At 36.0% G+C, this 24268-nt stretch overlaps 4 protein-coding genes across 15 annotated transcripts in view; 1 reads left to right on the top strand and 3 right to left on the bottom strand.

The window, feature by feature from the left end:
- The window catches only part of LOC105227669 (myosin light chain kinase, smooth muscle), a 101306-nt gene extending 94706 nt beyond the window's left edge, over positions 1-6600 (bottom strand). For 9 of the 11 annotated variants that reach the window (XM_049450892.1, XM_049450890.1, XM_049450891.1 and 6 more), the window contains exons 1-2: positions 6382-6575; positions 5271-5525 (exon numbers count right to left, since the gene is read on the bottom strand). In XM_049450892.1, the coding sequence (XP_049306849.1) occupies positions 5271-5358 (88 nt within the window). In that variant the 5' untranslated portion in view covers positions 5359-5525; positions 6382-6575. Of the gene's footprint in view, positions 1-5270; positions 5526-6381 lie in introns of all 11 variants that reach the window. The other 2 variants (XM_049450883.1, XM_049450895.1) reach the window with 2 other exon arrangements.
- A 4525-nt stretch (positions 6601-11125) lies between these two features.
- On the bottom strand, positions 11126-14496 carry LOC105227673 (palmitoyltransferase ZDHHC3). Its single transcript, XM_011207147.4, has 4 exons — positions 14224-14496; positions 13754-14161; positions 13475-13687; positions 11126-13175 (listed from the first exon to the last, which is right to left on the bottom strand). Exons 1-4 carry the CDS (start codon positions 14305-14307, stop codon positions 13017-13019), a joined length of 864 nt encoding a protein of 287 aa, XP_011205449.1. The 5' UTR covers positions 14308-14496; the 3' UTR covers positions 11126-13016.
- A 329-nt stretch (positions 14497-14825) lies between these two features.
- Positions 14826-15996, top strand: LOC105227674 (ubiquitin-fold modifier-conjugating enzyme 1). Its single transcript, XM_011207148.4, has 3 exons — positions 14826-15190; positions 15255-15422; positions 15513-15996. The coding sequence occupies exons 1-3, from the start codon at positions 14936-14938 to the stop codon at positions 15582-15584; spliced, it is 495 nt and encodes a 164-aa protein (XP_011205450.2). The 5' UTR covers positions 14826-14935; the 3' UTR covers positions 15585-15996.
- Positions 15979-24214, bottom strand: LOC105227675 (transmembrane protein 131 homolog). Of its 2 annotated transcripts, XM_011207150.4 has the most exons (5): positions 22305-24214; positions 20812-22245; positions 17673-20712; positions 17174-17611; positions 15979-17101 (listed from the first exon to the last, which is right to left on the bottom strand). In XM_011207150.4, the coding sequence occupies exons 1-5, from the start codon at positions 22884-22886 to the stop codon at positions 16974-16976; spliced, it is 5622 nt and encodes a 1873-aa protein (XP_011205452.2). In that variant the 5' UTR covers positions 22887-24214; the 3' UTR covers positions 15979-16973. The 2 variants fall into 2 exon arrangements, with proteins under 2 accessions (XP_011205452.2, XP_011205451.2); XM_011207149.4 differs by having other exon boundaries at positions 15979-17611.
- Positions 24215-24268: the final 54 nt, after the last annotated feature.

Here is a 24268-nt window from a genome sequence, read left to right on the forward strand (position 1 = left end):
GAAAAAATATTCGTTGTTTGACCTACCTAATGAACAGTGTCACGAGCTGAGTCGAAGCACTATAGCATACAGCTGTCATACAAAATGGGTGATCAAAATAACGATTGTTTCGCTCAGTACTGTTTGAGCACCCTGTTCTTTAACAAGCTTCAAATAGTTTTTAGACAAAAATGTATTTGGCTCTTTTGGCCCATGCTTTTAGACAATGATGTCATATGATCTATAGTACATACATACTAAACGCACTACGTGTGCGTCATGTGGTATGAGCAACATCAATTAGTGGTGCCAAGTCCCAGTGCCATAAATTCAAAACTACAAACTAGTCAGTCTGCCGTAAAATTGAAATGCGAAAATAAAGAACAACACATTTACATTTGCAATAACAACAAAAAATCACAACAAATGTAGAGCAACGAATTATCGCTTGTGGGCAAATGAAAATTGCCATTCGACAAATAAGTAATTCTGAGTTGATGAGCACGCATACGCCATGTCGTACCAGCACATAAAAAGTTTTGCAATTATATGTGCAAATTGTATATATATATTTATAGTAAAGCTTCTGTTTATCTTTTACTCTTATTTTGGTGTTATTAGTTATATTCAAAAACAATAAATATCTTAATTGAGTGAATAAGTATCTTCATAAAATAAGTATATTCAAGCCTCGATCGAGAGATTTTTGCAAACTTTTCAATCAATAATTTTTAAAAGTGCGCTATTATCGAATCGAACTATTATAAATATTTTTTTTTGTGTAAAACTTTAAATGAAAAAACGGCTAAGTATCTGTTATACTCTTTTGATCCCTGTAAAAAATTAAATTTTTCGATAGAATACCATAACCAATATATTATATAAGGAGCAAGGTCAACCGCATATTTGAAAATCCTGACAATAGTTATATGAAGTAAGGGAAAGTTTTCACCTAATTGTATCCCGTTGACGCACAAAGGTGCGTACTTATTAGAAAAACGCACTCGCTCAATTTCATTTATATTTGATAATAATATGCCTGCATGTCAAAAGGGATTCGCTCCGAATTTCAATAACATAGGTCAACAATTTTATTTTTGAACATGGTTATACCATATAAGCAAGTATATATGGAAAAGAACAATTACAAATCGAAAATATTAGGTTTTTAAGCAATTATAGCGATTTGACCATTTTTGTGTTTGCAGATTGCAGATAAATAATGTGATCCTGACTACTTTTGTTATATTTGGGGCGCATATATTAACACAAAAAGTCCCCCGGAAATTATAATTAAATTCCCCGGGTAAATGATATTTCAAAAAACACATTTTGCTAAGTTGGTGGGACTGTGCTTAATTAATATGCCAAATATGAGCGTGATCTGTCAAACCAGTTTGTTAACAGCAGCTGCTTGAATCGGTACACCTCAGTAGAGCGTTACGATTTTTACAATGGATAAAAATATCGAAGAAAGAATTTGTCTCAAAATTTGTGTCCCTAAACATAATTCGTGTGCGAAATCATTGCGAATATTTGAAAAGGATTACGGTGATTCAGTTTTATCAAAAACATAAGCCTACGTATTGTATAAAGCCTTCAAAAACGGTCGCGAAATCGTTGAAGACATGCCTCATTCTGAACGACCTTCAATCTCTTCAACTGATAAAAGTGAAGGATAAGGGAAGTCGTCGGGCAAGGATTAGAGAGATGGCAGGAGAGCTTGACATCTCCCCCGAGTCCGTTCATTGATTTTGGTGGATAGTTTGGTTATGAAACGCGTTCTTGCCCGACTCGTCCTATTAAAGCTGAATTTTTTTCAAAAAGAGTATCGTAAACAGGTCTCTTAGGACATGCTTGATCGTGCGAATTCCGATACAACTTTCATGGAGAGCATTCTAACTGCCGATGAGACATGAGTTTATGAGTTTGACATACAAACAAGTCAACAGTCATCGGAATGGAACCCGTTTTTAGTCGATCGGAGAGCTAAAACAAAATTCACTGAAGGGGTTGAAGGCCATATCAAAAAGTGCTTATGAAAAGTGTTTCGAAGACTGGAAAAATCGTTGGCATAAGTGTATGATCTGTATCTGATGGGGAAAAAATGTTAGTTTCCGGTATGGTTTTCGATAAACGGGGTTTTGTATGCACATTTAAAGTACCAAACTTACAGTGCCAAGGAATAAATGCAAGAAATTTCAGCAAGATATCTTAATTTGTACAGCTTTCACGGACGGACGGACAGACAGATAGAAAGTCATCCGTTCAAATGTCTTCTATCTTTATAGTAAGTTATATTAGCATTGCAGCATCTCTTTAAGTTAACCACAGTTTTCAGAAAGTAGGTGTTGCTATAGACTGTTCCTCCAATTAACTCCATAATTCGCGAGAGCAAGATACACAGAAATCTTTTTTAATCATTTTAACGGCCACATTTTGTACCTAACTAAAATCTGTTTATTTTTCGAGGGTAAGTTCTAATTAATAAAAAAAAAACCTATTCCATCTTAAGCGATATTCGCCGTTACTTTCATCGGTCTTTCTCTCAAATACTCTAGGAGTCCAGCCTTCTGCTTCAAGCGTTAGCACGTGCATAATGTATTTTCAGTTGTTAGCTTTAATATTGAATAATCTGAACTTTGTATTACGTTCCAGAATTATTTAAAAAACAGAGTTATTCGAATGCAACTATGTCTACCCATGTGACATACAAATATACAAGCAAATACAATGCAATTTGACGATTTTGAAAAGAGCATACACAAGAAACGTTCACATTTCTTCTCAAAGGTGGCAAGAACGAGACGTCAATGAACATATTTCTGTGAAGCTGGCAAATAGTGCATTGTACCGACTCTCTGCCTTCCCAAACCTCTGTTATAAGATTTCGCTCGAAGCAAAAGTCAAATGCATTTTTCAAAACTATAAATAGAGCAACAACTTTCTCGCTGACTGCGGTCAATAGGGTATAAAAACAAAAATAGAAACAACCAAAAGCGCATATCTTAGGCGACAGTAGTAGACGCTTTAACATCTTTCCGGCGTCAAGTCTTAGCGCTTGCGAACTGCTAAGTTCTATCAACCTCAAAATCTAATCAAATTACAATAACATTTCCAGATTGTATGATGTTACTGCTTTACAACATATATTCTTAATTTTCAGAGTAAACTTTGCATTAAATCTACATATTTTAAGAATCACATTTTGACATGATTACATAACTTCATCAAAGTAAAGTTAAATTTTTGTGCAAGATTTTATCAAACATTTGCGGTTTCGAAAAGCGAGCATAAAACACGAAAACTTTCTTTGAACTTCCCCCTCCAATGAAAAATCCTCTCTACAATAGGCAGAAGAAATTTACAGTATTGATATTTATAGCAAACGCTATGAGCAAGAGCCGGCCCGAAATCTGTATACAAGTACGAGTACGAACATATCTCTATATATGTATGAGCAAAAGTGAATTGACGAATATTTTCTTATGCAAGTATAGTATATTCTTTATTATATTCTATATTATGCAGGGTAATTGTGAATTCAGTCGCAGTTCATGGAATATAATTAATAACTAGATATTTTAGAGTAGCAAATGGAATTCGTAGAGCACACTTAGCACATTTAAATGCATGGAATGAACTTTTATCACCTACAAAAAGTTCAATATTTCGACAATAGTCATTTCCATGCATCTAGGCTTACAGATGAAAACGCCGCTAATCGGTTTGAAACGTGGAGGAAGTGCGAATTCATTCTTTCGACGCACCCCCGCTTAACGCTGAAACTCATGTTCTACACAATATTTTTAGCGTAAAATAGATATTTGTACTGTCGAAATATATATTGGTAAATGATAATAAAGCTCTATCTGTTTACTGGTCGTAGAAAGAAAGTCTTAAAAATCGCTAGAAAAAACAGACCGTCACATGGGATGACTCCCTTAAAATGTGTACAGCTATATGGGGGTCTTTATATATAAACGATTACAGAATTGGCAATAACTGGACGTTAATATGAATTAAAATTCGGAAGAACAAGAAAAAACGTCAACTTCGGCTGCACAGAAGCAGTAATACGAACTCTGAACGATTTCTTTGGAAATTAAATTCATGCCCAAAAAAATTATATTCTTTGGAGAGAAAAGGTCGTTTGTAAAATGTCAGATTGAATGAGACAGACCGATATATATATTATTTATATATATATTTTAAAGGTTACGTTTATTTCTGGGTATTAAAAACTTTGTGGCAATCTTCATATACCTTGCTCAGTGTCTAAAATAAAAATATATGCATCGAAATCCAACGTAGAAAAACTCTTGCCAAACTCGAATATCAAAGTCTGTAAGTCGCTCATAGTTCCCGTCCTGCTATATGGTGCATAGGCATGGACGATGACAACGTCTGATGAGTACCCGCCGGACAAAGCAGAAGAAAAGGAAGACCACCACTCCGTTGCAAGAACCAGGTGAAGAAAGACCTGGTTACATTTAGAATCTCCATTTGGCGCAAAACAACGAAACGGAAGAACGACTGGCGCGCTAATAATATATTCTTAACAGTAAAAATAAATTAATTACGCCTGTTTTCACACTGTGATATAGGAATGTACCGAATTTGGTTTACTTTGTCGGGAAGGTGCCAGGATGTGTGATCTCACTTAAAAGAGGGCGGTACCACGACCATTTTCTAATTTGACCCCGGCCCTTACAAAGCTAATACCATTCGTGGGTAAAATTTAATGTCTCTGGAGTTTTTTTATTGACTTATCACGCTTTCAGTAATTTTTGTCTGCACAGTTATATGGGGAGTGAGCGGGGTTACGTTCCGATTTCTTTAATTTTCATATTGCCGGTATGAGTTCTTATAGGGCTTGAACGTTTTGAAATGTACATGAAACCTATTACAGGGCGGGGCCGCGAAGTAGCAACATGTTGAAAGCGTATAGAAGCATTGACAATGTTCCACTGCACATTGGTGGAACGCACGTTGAGTTTGCTTCTTTGCTAAATTTAAAATGAATTTCTTTGGTTCCTCACTACGATTAATATTTGCGTCCTTGAGTTCCTCCTTGCACCTCGAATTCGGTAATCAAACTCAAAGATAGCAATTGAAGAAGTTATACAACTTTATGGAGGTGCGCTTTGCGATCCTATAATGCACACTAATCATTTGGCCCTAATTTACACCCCACACGACAAAAAATGTCGAATTCGGATTTGAAAAGGAAAATTTCGTTGCATAACAATTAATCATATGATTCACTTTTGTGCAGCTCGTTTGCTTACCTGTTGTGTTTATCGCATTGTCGGCTGTTGTTGTAATTACGGTCTGGCCGGCTGGCAGACCGGCTGACGCATTGTCCGCGGCCTCCATCGGGAACGCGGTAAGGTCGATTCGAATTCGTGTACCCTATGCAAGGACGCCACGATTTCAACACTTCGATATTTCAAACTTATTCTCTATAGGATATTTATGTGTATGTATTTGCATGTACAGTATATAATATGTATGTATTTTTGGTTATTTCAGTTCAAGCGCACCTAGGCAATGAGACATGAAATTACAAAAGCGCGAAATTACAAAAGAACGAATTGTAGGTATGTATGTAGCTTAACAGATATACATATATTCATACATATATAAGAACTAACTATTAATAATATTTTAATACACTAATTGCTTATTTTACTATTTTATATTTGTGCATATATAATATGTACATATATATGTATATATTGGTATGCGTGTATTTATATCTTGTGGTGCGATTATTTAGTTTCCTATTATCTTTTCTCTCGGAGAGATCACAACACAAACTCGACCAGTCGAAATTATTAGGTACAGGAGCTACAACAAAAATATGCATACGATATTTATATTTAGCACGCCGCAGAATAACGGAATTCATATACCAGCTAGCGCACCAACACACACGCGTATAAACACGAACACACAAACACACGCGAATATGGTCTGGTAATGGCTCCCGGCCGTCGCTTCAGCGGGCTTATACACGACAGCCTGTAATCTTTTTCCTTCGCTGGTATGGTATTTTTAAAATTTTTGCTTTTCAATAATATGTGCAAGTGGCTATATTCACACAAATATTTCACAATTTGCCATTTCACTTCGAAAACACTTTTGGCTTTTGCAATTTCACTTTAAAATTTTAATATGACGAATTCTCAATTTGATTTCCACCGATAACCCACTTTACACGACACTTTTTTAACCGTTATATGCTAGCTCCGTCGCCCGTCGTCCACAAAGCACAAAATTTCAGCTGACACCGTATGCACTCGTAAAACACTGCTAACTGTTACGAATTTCCACGCCTTACAATTACTTTCAAAATTTTCCACCGACGATCAACGGATTCGTACATCTTATTTTTACCTAAGTACTTATGGACGGGACGTCGCTGACTGACTACACATCTTCTTAAACGATCACTTCAAATATCCCGCACACGCTCTGCTTACTTGTATTATGTGTGTATGTATGAAGGCAAGAGCCAAATCGGACTGTTCACGCACTACTCCGCATCCAGCGACAACACCTCCTGGATCTCCGACAGTTTTCCTCAGACTGAGTAGTCGGATCGGCCGGCGGCCGGAGCATTGCATGGTGGCTCGTTGCCATCGCTGACACACATACGAACACTTACACATTCACATATACACACCTACTTATGGCTTTTTAGTCTGCTCCGCTATTTTCGGTTTTGGTGCGAGCGTTGCGTTCGTCATTGTGGAGCTGAGACGGAGGGCGCTTTTCATGTGCAGGTCGTGCACCGCGTATGCGGAACTCATCTGCACCCATGTGCCGGTGCGCTTGTTTGTTTATGTGCAGCTATGCGGCGGTTTGGCTGATCGCTGGCATGCAGGACAGCAGACAGAAAGTGCAGGAGATCTACAGTGGTGCAAAAAGTGGAAAAAATAATCCGATTATATACAGAATTATCACTCCACTCTTCAGAAAATGTGGCCGGAATCAGTGCGGCTTTAGTGCCGACAGGGTTCTTGTATAAATTTAAAAATATTTTTTTTTTTTAATTTCAATATAATTGAATTATATTATTTATAAATATACCCTGGAAATTTCAAAACCATTCGTTGTGAACCGCGCAAGCAAGGTCTGAATCCAAGCGGGATTGTCCGCATAGACTTTAGACCTTACATATCCCCACAGGAAAAAGTCTAACAGTATAATATCACACGATCTTCATGGCCAATCGACCGGCCCAACACGTGCAATTATCTCCTCACCGAAGTATTCTATCAATCAGTTCATTGATTTATACGATGTGTGGAAAGTGACGTCATCTTGTTGAAACCAAATCACGACCTTCATTTTTAGACATCAAATAGTCGGTTATCATGGCGCAATAACGGTTACGTTGTTACCGACATCTTTTTCGAAGACTCCACCGGCCCTGAAACCACACCAATCCGTTGTCTTTTCTGAATGAAATGGCAGCTCTTGAATCTCTTTCTGTTGCTATTTCTCCCAAATGCGGCATTTTTGCTTGTTTACATATTCATTGAATCTGAAATGGGCCCAATCGCTGAGCAAAATTTAGCTTGGATCTTCTTGGAACATTTCATGGAGCGAAACGATGTCGTTTGGGCTTCAGTTTTTGCACAAGCTTTATTTGGTACGCTTTCAATATAAGATTTCAACGTAAAGTGCACCAAGTCAGTCCGTATGCGAACGGCGCCGAATCGTTTCCCCACAGTGTTAGTGTACACTATCAGCTACATAGCAACCGTTTTCTTAACTGATTGTTGGACGTGGTCTTCTTGGCCGAATATTATCCAATCATGATGGGTGACCGATTATGTTTACCATAAGTTGAGCGAAGCACCAGAAAAAAACATTTTTTACAGAATGTGATTTTTGTTTGAATTTGAAGGATATGTAAACGTTGTTCATTCATAAGTTTTTCCATGAAGAAATGCCAAACAATACTGAACAAACATAACATGACAGCTTGACACGGCTCTCGCGTGATCTATCAAAAAAGGTTATTGAAAAAAGTACCTCTACTTAGATCACCTGTTTTATATGGGACGTGGTTGGACGCATATGCAAGGATAAATGATCACCATGACGAGCTGAGTTGATTTAATCATGTCCGTCTATATGTATAGTCGATCTGAAATTTTGCACCGAACCGTCGGATATTTCAAACAAATTGAACGATCAAATTCATGTCCTTGTTACATGTTTATTAACGAGATATCTTCATAAATTTGACATGGATTATTGTCCAAAGCAACTATACAATTCCTGAAGAAGTTATTCAGAATGGAGCTGTCATACAAACTAATCGATAAAAATCAAATTCTTTTATGGAATCTGTTCTAATTGTGAAAAAAATTATAGTGTAAATGGAGCCCCAGTTAACGTTTTTTTATTTGAACTGCATTTGATATATGGTACACTGGTTCGTGATGTCATGTGTCGGAATTTTATTTCGATGATTCGTGTTTCAATAACTTACTATTACTTAACTAACAATAACAACTCTAGCCGTCTAATTATATTATACCACATATCTTCGATTGAGAGATCTGAGATAGTATGTATCGACGGAGATAAAGTGATATTTCAATTAGCCGAAAATAAACAGAATTAATTTTAAATTGAATCCAAGGTCCATACATTATATGAAGCTTATATTATTTAGAGATTGTTTAAAAAATTTAAACAACAATCTCCCCATTTATCTCTACTTTCATCATACAGTTTGGAAAATCATAAAATTAAATCATATGAGAATTCAGTGTTAAATGAAAATGCGGTATAACTCAAAACTTAGGAAGAAACACAAGTAGCTCAAGGCTCAAGGGGAATTATTCTGTGATAAACGCAAAAATTCTGATAAGGTACAAGAGTGTAGGGCCCCCAGAATTGGAAGTTGTGTACTTTTATATACAATTTTTATTATTGTGATTATTTATTTCATTTTATTATTTTTTTTTTTCTGTTTCATTTTAAATATAAACAAGATACATAATTTACAAGAAAAGGGAATTACTTTCCCTTTTGACACTGTGCAGCAATCAAAACGTCAAATCGGTAGTATGCTATTTTCATTTTTAATAAATGATATTTTTGAGCTGTTTTTATCAAGCAGCTGTTTGCTCATTTTTCCTGTAATTTTAGAAATTCCAATGCAGCGACAAAAATTATAAGAGAACGGAAAAACCAGAGAGAGAGATCAAGTAGTAAACGGGCAGAAAGTCTCCTCATCTTTTGATATCATCACTCCCTAAACGCAAAAAATTGTGGCGTCAAAACTCTTATATGAAGGTACCTAAGATGTTAATATCATACGCAAAAGTTGCGTCCATAATAATAAATATATATATATATGTACATAAATTTACATAAGTACATACATATGTATGTACATTTGCATGCATGCCTGGGTTTATTAAACTGATATTAATAAATAGATGCGAACAGAAGTACCGTGAACGCTCCCATTGACGAAAGCTCTAAAAACACTCTTCTCGCCATGTTCTTAAGGAAATGCCTGTATATTTACTTGTATTTCGATTAGGCAAGCAATTAATTTTTAGCAAAAACAGTTACATATGTCTCTTCTGTGGTTGTTGCTTAGAGCCTGTAAATGGAATGTTAAAAAAGTTATTTATTAGAGTTATAAAAAATATTCCGGCAGATGAATTCGATTCAGATCATCATGATGTACGATTATTTGAATTTTCAAAGATTCTTTCAAATTTCAAATACATACTTAACCAACCAATATAACCAACTTTATTAAAATTGGAATACATTTTTTTTAAATAATTTGTTAAATATTGGAGAAATAAAAACGCGTTGTCATGCATATTGATCTATTATGAATCCTATTCATTATGTACCCATAATTGAAGTGAGCTAAGCGTACACCTTTACAAACAGCTAATCGAAGGAATAACCAAAATAAAATATTTTGACAAAATGACGTTTCTAAAAAAAATTGAATATTGACCAAAATTTCGCACTTAAATTGTTTATAAAAAATATTTATTTATTTAAAAAAAAGAATTATATTAGTTACTAAAAAATATATTTAAGAAGCTCGTGTTAAAATTTGAGACTAGTCGATTAAGCCGTTATATTTAAAAAGCTCGTGTCGCCGACTTTGAAAACACCATTTTCAGAAAAATGCGTTTAAGTTTGGAATGCACTTCCAAGCACTCTGAAACGCCTTTTCAAATTTGATTGAGTAACTTCGAAAATATTCACCGGAACAATACGAAATATTTCTATGTGTATTCTTAAATAAACATATGTATGTACATACATTAAGAAAGTAAAATAAAAAAAAACTTTTTTTTTTTTAATTTCTAACTGTATATAAATTTCATTTAATCTGAAAACACAACGCAGCGCCAATCAGATTTTCGAGCCTTGTGCTACAGTGGTAAATGGTGTCGTGGTTCCCTTCGAACATACAGGTAGTGATGATTTTTTTAGTTTTAATATTTTCAATTATGGTTTAGAGGATTCCTTACAACGCTTTTAACAGTCCGTTCCCAGGACAGTCCAGGACCCGCATTCTTATACGGCCAAGTACTGCCGACTCGTCAGAAGTTTGCCGCTACAACAACAACAGCAACCCAACAGTAGACAACTTTTCAGCAGTGAATTCATGAGAGTTGTATACTTTTCTCAAAATTTCTCTGATGATAACTTCGGAAATCATTTTATTGTTACCGTCTTTATTATTTGAGCCGTACTCCGTCCTATTGCGCCAGAAATTGTTTATAACTTTTCAACTTCTGCCAACTTTTTTTGAAATTTCAATTATTGGAAGCTGGTACTCTTCATTAGCTTCGATCATTGCTTTCCCATTTAGCCGATAGCAATTTTTGTTAAGCCATATTAAGCAACACAACAAATTTGGAGGCAGTACGTATTCAACCTCCGAAGATAAATGCAATTCAAATTGCATTTGTAACCTGATGACGCAAAACTAAAGTACACTTTTCGCTAAAAAGAATAAAAAATACTAAAAGCCATATAACAGGACACTTTTTCGCATATTTTCTTTACTAGTGATTGTTCATACAAATATGAGAAAACCTGAAAACAAAAACAAAAGAGTAGGTGCAAGTTAATAACAAAAAACTCACAAACAATTTTATTAAACTAATGAAGGTGCGTTAATCTGGTGACGCGCAGTGTAATTGGTCAATAGCATCTGCGAAAAGATATTTAATGCTTACAAACCTACCAAATAGAAAAGTAGAAAAAACATTTCATAAACAAGTATTTATTAATGAAATGAAATTTTATTGCAAATCGCCACTCTTTATATTTTTATATACTTCAAATAATATCTCAATTAGTTATTATGATTTTTTAGTATAAAATATAATATAGTATGTAGTAGTAGTTTGTTCGTTCCTTCATCTCAATATTTCTTAATATATTTTAATCATATTCATACACATAACTATAAATTATTCGTATATTTTGTTTTAGTGACGTGTTTACAACTATTTTCATAGCAGTTAATATTATTAAATATTAATAAAGATCAAAGAATACAATATTCTTAATAATATAAAAAAATATATATTTATGTACAAAGGTATATTCATACTTAATTTTAGTCTTTGATTTGAAGTTCAAATCAATAAAAACGAAAATATTATAGTGTTGAGTTTTAATAAAAAATTTAGGACATAAATATATAATTTTTTTCTTTAACTACTGATTATATTATACCTATGTATTTTACCCAATTGCGTTCGCTAACTACTTCATTGAATTATTAAAATTTACGTTTAACACAATACAATTTCGAATATAAATTTTCAAAAATAATAGTAAACAATAGTATTTATGATTATTATCTTTTTGACATAATGACATTTTTCGGACTTTCTTTGAAATCATTTGCTTATAACCAAAATTTCAATGAGAATAGCTAATAATATATATTGATCTATAACAATATATAACAGTGTTTATTATATTATTTAATGCTCTTTAAATATCAGAGATGTTGTCAAAGTTAAATATATATAATTATTTTTAATCATATTGCATTTGCTAATTATACGTCAAATAAAGCATGCTTTTCACTATTTTCATATACATATGTAAATTAACACGACTTTTTTGGCTGTATAGATGAAATTATAGCAAAATTACATTTTCGAAACTTCGCAAATTGTATTCTTATATATTATGCTTCTTCAAAGTATTTATTGCAAATAATTATTATATTTGCAAATAGTAAAGCTAGCTGAGTAAGTCGAAGCTGATTGTAATAATTACACAGGTCTTCAAAAACAATTTTGTTGCCCTGGATCTCAGCAAATTTTTATACTTTCAAGTGCCCGGATTACGACCTTATTCATGAAAATATTCAATGTGCTCTTGTTTTTAAGATAATAGCATATGTAATGTTTTGATAAATACCGGTTTGTTAGAAGAAATTGAGTATCAAGCTAGGATATCTCCGTAATAATTTTGATACATTTTAAAATATTTTTCGAAATTATAATGAGGATCAGGGGAGCTATTCAACTTGAATCTAAACGTAATGGAGAAAAGATATTGCATCGTCAGATGACGGCTCATTACTGCAATTTAAAAAAAAACGATTGTCGACTGGAAAGTTATAAAAGAAAATATCATAAAAGGAGTTTTCTTAAAATATAACATATGTTTTCGAGATTTGTCTCTTTGTTTACTTCGATGCCTCCTTATTTTTTCAAAACAAAAGCGAAATTACAAAGATTTCAGTTATTTTGTATAATATTTTCTGATTTTTGTCAAGTAAAATGAAAACAAAGATTTAAAAGTAATTGAGAGCAAATCTTACAAAGCAATTGGTAGTTTCATGAACTGTAGGCACAAATATATTTAAAATCGATTAATTGCATCTAGGGCAACAAAACCAATGTAGACCAGTGTTAACAACAAATATTCATTATATCATTTACCATTTAAATAGGGTACACATATTACATTGGTATTAAAAGCGAAGCTCACTCGATCTAAACCGAATAGAAATGCGAATTGAATTTCGTTTGCCATGATGGCTTCGTAAACGGTGAGAACCAGGCCAGAGAAAAACGTCCAAATACTGAGTGTATGCTTTTTAGGCGAGATTTTTTTGCCCAACGTGCTTCTTCTTTTTTTAATTGTTCTATACCCTGTAAATTATAATTAAATTTATATTATTTATAATCTAAAAACAATGTTTATACTCAATTAAATTTTAAATCTATTTTGGTACTTTTTATATTTAATAATATATGTAATACTTTAATATTTCTTTTGTTGTGGACAATGTATGCATACTATTTTATCAAATGATCGATAATCCAAGTAAAAACTATTCACAACACCTTTCACTACAGTGCCGAGTGATAATGGTTTTATAAATATTTTATCACTCCACTTACATATACATATATATATATAACAGATAAAACTTTTTCATATTACTCACCGTTTGGTCATTAAATATGGCAGTTAATTGTGTAGCCAACATAATAAGAGTAAAAATTGCAAACAATAACGCTTCGAATGATAAAAAGAGTAACAAAAATATCGTTGCTGGAGGTGAATATGGGGAACATTGTCGCCATTCCGTATGCACACATTGCGCGAATTCAGTGACAACTAAGAACATAGCATGTATGGATATAGCAGCAATGTAAAACTGTGAAACCGTTAATCAACATTATTTACAAGCTTTATGTATTTTTATATGAAAACAAATACTTACCGTAAATAGTACAAAGTATTTCTGATTATTTTCACCGACGCAATTATTCACCCAAGGACAATGATGGTCCATTTTGCGAATACAACGCTGACATACTGAGCAGTGATGGGCGCGTTCCGGTTTAATGCTGCAACATTTCGGGCACTTGAAGAACATTTCACCTTCACGGTAACCCATCTGTTCGATCATTTCTTTTGTTGCATTTCCCCGTGGAACTGCACCGGGATCTGACAACATTGTACGAATATGCGAGGCGAAAGCGAGAAAGGCAAGTAATTGGAATATTATAATGTTTATTGTACTATACACCGGATATGGACTTGGAAGTAGTATTACACGCATTACGACGAATTCCGCGAAGAGTATTAGCAGCCATGTAAACACCGCGCATACAATACCACAAATATCCTTTATTACCAAAAATGTAGAAAAGTATTAGACATGAAATATCATGAATTTGTGATAATTACCTTTACACACCAAGCACGCCCCCCGCAGCAACGATTATGCATATCCCTACTGCCGCCATGTAATGTTATATATTGAGAATGCATTCCTTTGATCCTCGCAATAATTATATATATTCACTCTTTAATTAGTAAGTTGCATATGTTAATATTTTACAAAAAATACAATTGTTTAGTTATTATGAAAATCTTGGCTCGGCTATCATTTCAACAGCTGACGGTGTTGCTGCCACCTGTTTGCATACAGCTGAGCAAAGTAATGGTGATGCCTTACCAGAGAACTAATTAAAACATTTATTATCTGCGGAATAATTTCAGTGTTCTTCATATCTGATTCACACGTAACTTTAGCTTTGCTTCAGACAATTGCTTTGACATAAGAGTTCGAGGTGTATATTTATATACGCTTGTTCACAGCGAGGCGAAGCGAATCGAAATGTTGGAAAACTCTCATCTAATTTACACTATGTTTAATGCTTCGTTGTTGCGGTATGAACTGTCAAACAAAGCGAGGAAAGTTGTGTGCGAATGGGCCATAAAAGGGAACTCTATAAATTGTATCCAGCAACCCTCGTTTTTAGTACTATTTGACGTGTCGTTTTTACTTCAAGTGAAAGTTGTTATTGACTTACATGTATGCTAATAATTTGATAAGTTTTATTCTATTTTCATTAGATATAAAACTATTTTGTCAAAAGAAAAAGCAATTTCCATAATGGTTGACGAATGTACAAGAAAGACGCTTAGCAACATTCCATTACTGCAAACCCGTGCAGGACCACGAGACAAAGAGTTGTGGGTGCAAAGACTAAAGGAGGAATATCAAGCACTTATTAAATATGTTCAAAACAACAAGGAATCGGGAAGTGACTGGTTCCGATTAGAATCCAATAAGGAAGGCACACGTTGGTTTGGGAAATGTTGGTATATGCACAATCTACTCAAATATGAGTTCGATATCGAGTTCGATGTAAGAAAATAAAATTCAAAAGGAAAATTTGATTTAAAAATTTCCTATATGTTTAATATTTCAGATACCGGTAACATATCCTACAACCGCGCCAGAAATAGCTCTTCCTGAACTCGATGGGAAAACTGCAAAAATGTATCGAGGTGGTAAAATTTGCTTAACTGATCACTTTAAACCGCTGTGGGCGCGCAACGTACCAAAATTTGGAATTGCACATGCAATGGCTTTGGGTGTAAGTAAATATAACCACAATCTGAGTTCAAATATTTATATCCATAATTTTAAGTGAACCTAATTTTAAAAAACTTTCTTTGACTTTCAGTTAGCACCATGGTTAGCTGTTGAAATCCCTGATCTTATAGAAAAAGGCATAATAACTTATAAGGATAAATGATATAATCGATAAATTATAGAACAAAAACCGGTACCATAATAGAAAGCCTAAAGTGTTGTCGTGCCTGAAAGCAACTGTAATAAATTTTCAATTAAACAATAAACTATAGTTTATCTGTTTCGGTATACCCAATTCCACTTTATATTTTCGGCAAAAATAATAAGTTAAAGTGGAAAAATGTATCGGTCATCATCACTTATCAAAGTGGTTAACATGTCAAATTGGGATCCAAGCACTTATATATGTATATTAAAAAATTGTTAGGAAAATGAAGTTAAAATTCGATAATCGGCCACGGCTAAATATGAAAACTGTTTGATAAGCTAAAAATAACCGCACTTTAATCGGGCTCAGCGACTGTCTCACTATCATTGTTGAAATAAATACACGAGAGTTTGCATGTAAATGAAAATTGTTTAATGTATGCTTGAAATGATGTATGTATGTATGTATTTGGTTTGTATGCATGTACTTATTTATGAATTTCATTCTGTGCGTTAACTGCACTTAAGTCCATATATATAATTTTTAAATTAAATAATTCATTGTGTTTATTCTAAAGAATTAAAGTTGTGGCTATTGTGAGGAAATATATTGTAGATTGCGAACCTGGGCGTGTTGAGCAATACTCTTGAGTACGTACGTATGTAAATATTTATAGTTTTATAATTTCACTTCATATATATTTTTCTTTCTCTACTTTTTTGCAAGTAAAAGTACAATTTCCAAAATAAATTATAAATTTTCTTCTTTCGCGATATTAAAATTAAATAACAAAGTCAAGTGAGTGGTGAATATAAATAAAATAAAAAAGTAAAAATTTTTAAAGTACAGTTTTCATATGGCTTCAAAATGATTTCACTCCTTTCATTTTAACACCAATTATGACTTCTTACAAACATGTAGGAAAGGAAAAATAAGACAAATTTTAATAATAACGTTCAGTTATGCAATTTCGAATTTCACGTGATGAAATTTCAAATTTTGATCGCTTCACTTTATTTCTGCAGCTCTCTCTATCTCTCATTACTATTTTATATTTTAAATTTATAGATCATATGTTCATACAAACGGCCAAATATTTGAGAAATGGAAGGGTGAGCATATGGCAACAAGTTTCACAATACATATCTAACCAACTATAAAATTTGCGGTTTTTCATTTGTCTTCAATCATCAAAATTTTCACGACATTAAGTGATAAATAATGTACCCGTTAAAAGTTTGGGATCAATGTAGACACGTTGTACAGCTATGTTTAGGTAGTTCGTAATATTTTGTGGAAAAAGAAGACAATCTTACAGAGCTCATCAAAAATTGCATCGCTTATCAAAAACTTGCTCAACCCAACACTTTCAAACATTGAGGCCGATCGCACATACAGCTCGTTTTACTTCATGTTACCATTGTTCGTATTGCTGTTATTACTATTGTCGCGTTTCTGCCAGCTGTCTGACCATATAGAGCTCAGCGAACTAAATGGATCGAATGTCTGCATATCGGCTGTGATGGTAGCACCTGTATCAGTTGACGAAACATTTAATGATTGTTGTTGTGGTTGCGTCATTGTTTGAGTATTGTTATTAATACCCTGAAAGTTGCTTTCCAGACCTGGCGGCGGACGTATAATAGTGGGGCCACCACTGCCATTGACAACACTGCTAGTTGATGAGAGAGCTGCGCCAATTGGCCAAGATGTTGTTCCGGTATTACTACCACCAACTACGGGAGCACTTAAACCACTAATCAATGCAGCACAGGGAGATGCATTTGTAACTGTTGTAGGTAGAGCAGCGCTATTTAGACTTGGAGTGTCATGCTGTCCTAAATATGCCATTGGTGACCAAGTGCGCGAGTTGAGTCTTGCCCAATCGACCCCTTGCATCAATTGCTGCTGCTGTTGATGTTGCTGCTGCGCTTGAACATGTGCCTGCACTTGAGCTTGTAACTGCTGCTGTCGTAAATTGTAAATATATTCGAAATATTCGTTTCGTGCCTTTTTTATTTCATAGAGTTCTGCGTCCATTCCTAAAATAAGTAAAATAATATTGCCAATCCAACTTTTGATCAATCATCTATGGATACTTACCTCTAAGCTGACTGTTTCCATCATATTCGTAAGTGGTTAAAAGATCGGAGAAAAAACTGCAGTCCCCAGTAGAGACAATCGGCTTTGGAATTTGAAGACCATTGCCACTATGGTTGCTACTTCCGCTGCTGCTACTGCTACTGTTAACTGGCTCCCAGACAGGAGTAGAGGAAGGCGATTTTTTCGAGCCAATCGGACCGAGTTCAGTAGAATTCGTAAGAGCCGCCTTATCCAAAGCTGAATCTCCTGAGGTTTGCCCAAAAGGCTGCGTTTGTTGTTGCACCTCTTTGCTAGTAAAATCTGATTCATGTTCTGTCATTCCCTTCTCTTTGTCCACAAAAAAGAAAGCTGATTTGCTATCACTAATATCCAAATTACATTTATCGTTTGCTTTAGATGCATTTTTAGTCAGCACACTGATGGGCTGTGCTTGCAATACGTCACTGAAAGTAGCCTGACTACAAGTATCCCATGGAGAACTTAAGCATCCCATTAAACCACCCATTCCACCGGCTGCACCGCCCCCACCGAGACCACCATTGTCATTTCCATTCGTAGGCCTAGTGCGCGTTGCCGCACCAGCAGTTATTGATGCATCGCCGAAATTAAGTGTTCGCAATGCGTTTGCTGCACGTTGACGACTTCTACGTTCAGCCCGTCGAGATGCATTCGCCGACGATGAAGGACAATTCGGAAGAGCAACATCATTTCCAATATTGGTTGAGCTTGCGTTTTGTACGTCTTTGCGACGCTCTCGACCTGGTGTCTTCCCATACTTCGCACCGGTTGCAGAACTTTGCGCGCCCACATCTTTAATGGACGGAGAGGGTATTGAAATTGGTACAGTACTAGATGGAATATCAGGCACGTTGCTCTTCACATTTATATGATTCATCGCTTCGCCGACGTTAGACTTGTTGGTATTACTGCGTGTATTTTTTGTGCTACCAGGGTTGTTACCTTGTGCCTTTTGATTAACAGCAGCGACGATTGGCGGCTCTTTATCAGTTTTTTCGCCTATTTGCACTGAAACAGTAACCGTATTTTTTGACTTCCGCGCCCCGCGTGGCTGCTGCTGTTTAGGCGGCGAAGTTTGCACCTGCGGTTGTGTTGTCGACACTTGTGTTTGCTGTTTCTTTCCAGCGGTGTTGCTGTTGTTCGTACTACCTCCACTGTTGCTTCTGTCTAATTTATCACTGTGCGTATTTGATTTGGGCTGCGTTAGTGCTGATGAACTTTTCTTACCACTATTTTCATTACCAGACGTCGGGTAACCCCCATTTATGCCACTGCTGGGGTTAGTTTTATCGCTGTCACTTGTGGGTTTCGTCGGTGGAACACTGCTCTTGAAAACATTCAAGTCCAGTGACCACGGTAAACTTACACGGGACGACGTTGCGTTACCGCTCAAGTGGTTTTGTCGCTTAAAACTACGTTTCTTTACACCATTATTTCCGGTGCCGCTGCTACCACTACTGCCACTGCTGCTACTCGTACTACCTTTCGGTTGTTGTGGATGATTAGCACCACATCGCGTTTGCTGTACATTCGCTGCTGATCTACTGACCGTTTGCGGTTCATCTTCGGTTGCATGTGTGGCTGCTTGCGCCTTCAGCGCAATATTGCGCAGATTAAATGTCGGGTGCACAGAACCCTTGTCACGCGCTTCATAGAGAGCCGTCTGACTATGCAATATGTTGTCATAGTCAATATGAGCGGCAATCAAGACAAAAACAAATGTAGTAGCCAAAACCACGATTGCCGTATTGCGTATGCGCTCTTCCCATGGGGGGCGTTCTATCAAGACGGAACATTGATCGATTGTGCCCGGTGGCAGTTGGGCGACTATTGTATACTCCACATTGTAAGAGAGATTGGTATGTATCTTCAATGGTACCATAATGCGATTCATCGTAAAATCGGGCGTAAATATAATCTCAATCTTTTTCGTCTCATTCGCCTTCAGTGCAAAACTGTTGCAATCCACTATTTTGAAACCATAACCAGAGCATATTTGATCACCAATTTGAAATGTCTCTATCCAAATTGGAATTTCGCCAGTGTTTCTCGCAGTGAACTTCCGTTTCAATAATGGATACTTGATGGCCCTAACTCCATTGTGGCTGCTAAGCGTGTGTTGGTGCGTGGAAGATGGATTACAAATCGAGAAATGTTTTTCAGTAAAATTAAATGTTAGCGATACATTTGAACCGGGCTTACGATTTCCCAGACGGAAGTCAGACTCTACCACCTTCGCGCTAACCCAAACTGCTTCGTAGAGTGTCAGATTATTTCTTATGTGTAACAATGTACAATAACTATCTGCCACAGGTGCTTTTAAACGAACTGTTACTGGTAAACTCGCGTGTGGGTGGAGAAGTACCGGTTGACGTGGCGCACCTCTTGGCAAAGAAAATACTTCTTTATCGGTTAAGTAGCAATGTGGCACGATATCCACTACTTCGAGTGGCAGTGACAGCTGCGTCTCTTTCGCATATGATGGATCAGCGAGGAAGTAATCTACTAATACCGGCGTGTCTGCCGGATTACTAAGTAACACCTGTACTTCGTGAGATTTACCCACTTCTATAGTCGGCAGTACTGGTTTCTCAGTGACGAACTTCGGCCACTCAATGTCAATAATCAACTGTAACAGGAATCGCCGCAACTCATGGCTATTCAGTGTAAAAACAATGTTTTGAAAGTCGTACTTTAGGTGGCGAAACAACTCGGTTCGTCGCCGTAACTCCGTCTCGTCAAAATGTAAATTGTTGTTAAGGCCACCACGCGTGTTTGATGGTGCCGGGAAGGCCAGACTGTTAGTTCGACCATCTTGCTGTATATAGCATCGATTTTGGCAAAACAATGATGGATTGACGTGAATCCGACCCACCTTAGTCATAGCATTGCCTTCGATCGTCGACCCGTTGACGTTGTAATCCTCGAAATGTAACCCGGCATCAGTGAAATTTATAGAAGTAATGTGTATGGAGTGCTGAAATGTGGAGCGTATTGCTAGTTCTGCTGAACATTGTTTTCCCTGAAAGAGACAAAAAAAAATAGGTATATTGTAAAATTTTGTTATCTTATCCCTTAAACATTTACAGGGAGCTATGTCAGAAATATTTTATTAATTTACCGGAAAGCAGTTATTGAAATAAAGCTGCTCTTGATCCACCTCCAATTTGCCGATCCATGTACGAAAACGTACCGTTGTAGTGATCTCCTCATAAGCAGTCCATATTTTTAGGGTGCATTGATGTTGCTCGGTTATGTACGATTGTATCGTTACTTGAAAAACAGCAACATCATCTTCCTCCAATTGAGTGCATAACTTGAATTTTGCACTCTCCAACTTAAGCGTTGCATTACGTAACGCTCGCAATGAAGACGGTCGTAAACATCCTCGGAAAGTGGTATGAAAGTAGACACCTTGAGGCGATTGAAAGTTCCAAGTGGTCAGCTTGACAGGTAATGGATTGCGATTGCGCAACACAATGTAACCGTCATGTGATGTCTCTGCCAGCGGAATTGCTCCTAAATTGAGATCAACGTTATATGGCCCATCAGCTTGTATGCGCGCTGTATCATAAGTGGAGACATGCAAACGGCCACCACAAACTACCAGTGGCACTTTAATATGTGTAATATTAGTAGATACATGTAAACTAGCTTTATATGTCATGCTTGAATTAATCATCTGAAGTTGGAGCAGTGCTAAAGATCCACCCGCTGGCAGTACCAAGGAGCCTGATGCACCGTCAGCTATCGCATCAAGGTAGTCACTACTAAACTGTGCACGTAACGCTTGACTGCCTATATCTTCCTGTGGTAGGCTTACATTAAGCAATGCCAGAGGAGTTTCGTAATCATTACGTAGCACTAAGGTGCGCTTATTGCCGCCCCGCGTACCAAGTGTAGCTTGTGTTATAAATGTGGTAGAATTACTATCATAGTGTAGCGAACCCTTGAATAGTTCTGCTCGAATCAGTATCGTAAATTCTTGCGTTGACTGAGTGACGCTGTCCTGAAGTGGCTCTCGGGGTACACTCTTTATAGTCATCAGCTCGTCCAATATTGTTGTGCTATCAAAGGCATCTGCCTCTAGAATGACTACTCCATCCTTTGGATCGAATGTCAGCCCAGATATATTACGAAGCGTAAAGTCGAGTAACTCGTACTGTTGACGCATATGCGAACTGTGTAAATGTAACTTAAACTGAATCGGTTTCACGCTGCTGTCCCGGATTAGATCCTCCCCATCTTTTGTTGAAAAACGACCGAAGTTGATAACGGGATTATCTGCATATAATCCGTGTAATGGTAAAATTTCAAACTCGACTGGTATTACCAACACATTTCCCCCTGTACCCACTGTATCACCAATGCCTTCTTCAACCTGATTTGATATTTTTATACGTATATAAGCCGTATGATTACCAACGGTTCGAGCATGAAAACGTATTCGAATAACAGATTTCGTTTCATATGGCGGTATCTCCCATAAAGTTTGCGGTCCTTCTTGCCCACCACTCGGCAGTTCTAATTGGAACAGACCTCCACTGCTATAAACCTGAAAGACGACGTTAATTACTTACAGAGATACAGAGCAATTAAAATATTCTTCCATACCTCAAGTATTTGAAGTGGTTTACTATGTGGATTATACATTTGTATTTCAGGTGTAAGTGTTGCATTAAGTGGAGCCTTAATCCCCACCAAAGGCTTAAGTCTATACGGACAGTCTCGACCCTTGCCACGAACTTGCAATCGTGCTTGTCCGAATGATGTGTGAATTAGGAGATCAGTGGCAACAATACCGTGCATACGGGGTAAAAATACCACATTAAATGTGGTATTACCCTGCGGTGGTACAACTTTTGCCTCAAAAAAACTCGAATAGAACATAGGTGTGCGCCCAGACACTGATGTCAAGTACACGCTACGATTGACATTCTGATTCAAAAGTGTAACTGTGTATGCTCGGGCAGTACCTACAGGACACGCTTCACCAAAGTCAACCAATGGAGGTTCGAAGCGCAGACTTCGCTGAAGCTCATCATTAGTTGCGTCTGTGACAGGCGTTAAAGTCTCCAACACAGAAGGTAGCTCAGTTGAGGAATTTAACGGATGTTTTTCACTGCTACCTATATCGCCGGCTACGCGACTTAGGAGTAACATGAGTACCCATGCGAGTGACGAAGGTCGTGACATCTTGACGTAAAAATAATAACTTTGCCTTTGGTTTGAAGATACACGTTTATTTCAGCCGGTAGTGGCTTTTTGGGTGTGCTTAATGGCCGACGTTTGTCCTTCTTCTTCCTTTTTCCTTATTGCTTTCTTCCTTTTAAAGTCCAATCCGATTCCGATCAAAACTCTTTTATTCGTATTTCTATTGTTTTTATTTTCCAAATTACTTTTATGTTTTTATATAAATGTTTTTGAAATTTCTCTGCACATTCTCTTTTTTTATCTTAAAAATATTTATCGCCTGAAAACACTACACTATCAGCCTGTCGTCTGTAAAAGTGCAAAAAATAATAATAATCAGACTGTCAGGCGTATGTCATGGGGAAGCGATTGCCTAAAAAATACGAAGCACATGACGTAAGATAATCGTGATAGGTAAAAACACAAGAAAGGATTTGTGTATAGGTATTTTATTTTAAATGTTCTGCAACACTGGACGAGAATATTTAAAGGCCCATTCAGAAACATCTTTCCGCGCTTTGTGGTGCTTAGTGGACAACTCATACTGAAACAACGATGCGCAGAAAACAATGGTTTACTACAATTAACGGTTTATTGTGTTTCTCTGTAATAAAAATAGGGACCGTTTTTTGGCAAAGTGTAAAAAGATTAGGGATGTCCAACATTTTTCTTGGCTTCACGTCAAAAACTTTTAATGTGAACGTACTAAACAATAGCGTACGGTGAACTTTTTTGTTATGCTGAATACAATGCTAGCGAGAACGACAACCGTCGGCCTACAGTCGTGTAGTCGTGCAGCTGTCAAAATAACAGTGTCCATAAGAACGTGTGTATTTTAATATTTGACAGATGTCGTTTGTCGTCTGTCGTCGGTATTGTATTCAGCACTTGTCAAAACACATGTCTAACGCTAAGCGAACCAAAACTTCTGTGTGAATTGGCTATAAGATATCTCTGCGATCCTTAAATTTAAATACATATAAGTTTTAATATTCATAAACTTAGATACAGTCAAATTATTAGTAAACGCAGTCATTCATATTAAATGTAACGTAAAATTTAAAAAAGTTGTTTGAGAGAAATATTATAATTTTATATAAAATATGTTAAATTTATTTACATAACAAACGTTTATTAAATTAACAAAAAAATGCTAGAATTATTTATACATGACTTAATTTAAATCGAAGCTTATGTAATTTTATATACTTATTTTTATGGGATGACATACATACATATATATGTACCACGTGTATGTAGATTGTTATTTTTTACTATATCGAAAACTAAAATGTAGAAAAAGTCCGATCTTACAACATTCGTATAGTTTTCCAATATGTTAAACTTGAGACTATCGGTTCAAGTTTATACGATTTTTTGACGTT

The sequence above is a fragment of the Bactrocera dorsalis genome, chromosome 3 (assembly GCF_023373825.1).
Source record: "Bactrocera dorsalis isolate Fly_Bdor chromosome 3, ASM2337382v1, whole genome shotgun sequence".
In the NCBI taxonomy this organism is placed as follows: Eukaryota; Metazoa; Arthropoda; class Insecta; order Diptera; family Tephritidae; genus Bactrocera; species Bactrocera dorsalis.

Coding starts and splice junctions, on each gene's coding strand:
- LOC105227673 (XM_011207147.4), bottom strand. CDS start 14,307: ATGCATTCTCAATATATAACATTACATGGCGGCAGTAGGGATATGCAT. Junction 14,162..14,223: donor GGCGTGCTTGGTGTGTAAAG/GTAATTATCACA, acceptor TTGGTAATAAAG/GATATTTGTGGTATTGTATG. Junction 13,176..13,474: donor CCATATTTAATGACCAAACG/GTGAGTAATATG, acceptor TATAATTTACAG/GGTATAGAACAATTAAAAAA.
- LOC105227675 (XM_011207149.4), bottom strand. CDS start 22,886: ATGTCACGACCTTCGTCACTCGCATGGGTACTCATGTTACTCCTAAGT. Junction 22,246..22,304: donor AACCACTTCAAATACTTGAG/GTATGGAAGAAT, acceptor GTCGTCTTTCAG/GTTTATAGCAGTGGAGGTCT. Junction 20,713..20,811: donor ATTTCAATAACTGCTTTCCG/GTAAATTAATAA, acceptor TGTCTCTTTCAG/GGAAAACAATGTTCAGCAGA.
- LOC105227674 (XM_011207148.4), top strand. CDS start 14,936: ATGGTTGACGAATGTACAAGAAAGACGCTTAGCAACATTCCATTACTG. Junction 15,191..15,254: donor AGTTCGATATCGAGTTCGAT/GTAAGAAAATAA, acceptor TTAATATTTCAG/ATACCGGTAACATATCCTAC. Junction 15,423..15,512: donor CACATGCAATGGCTTTGGGT/GTAAGTAAATAT, acceptor TTTGACTTTCAG/TTAGCACCATGGTTAGCTGT.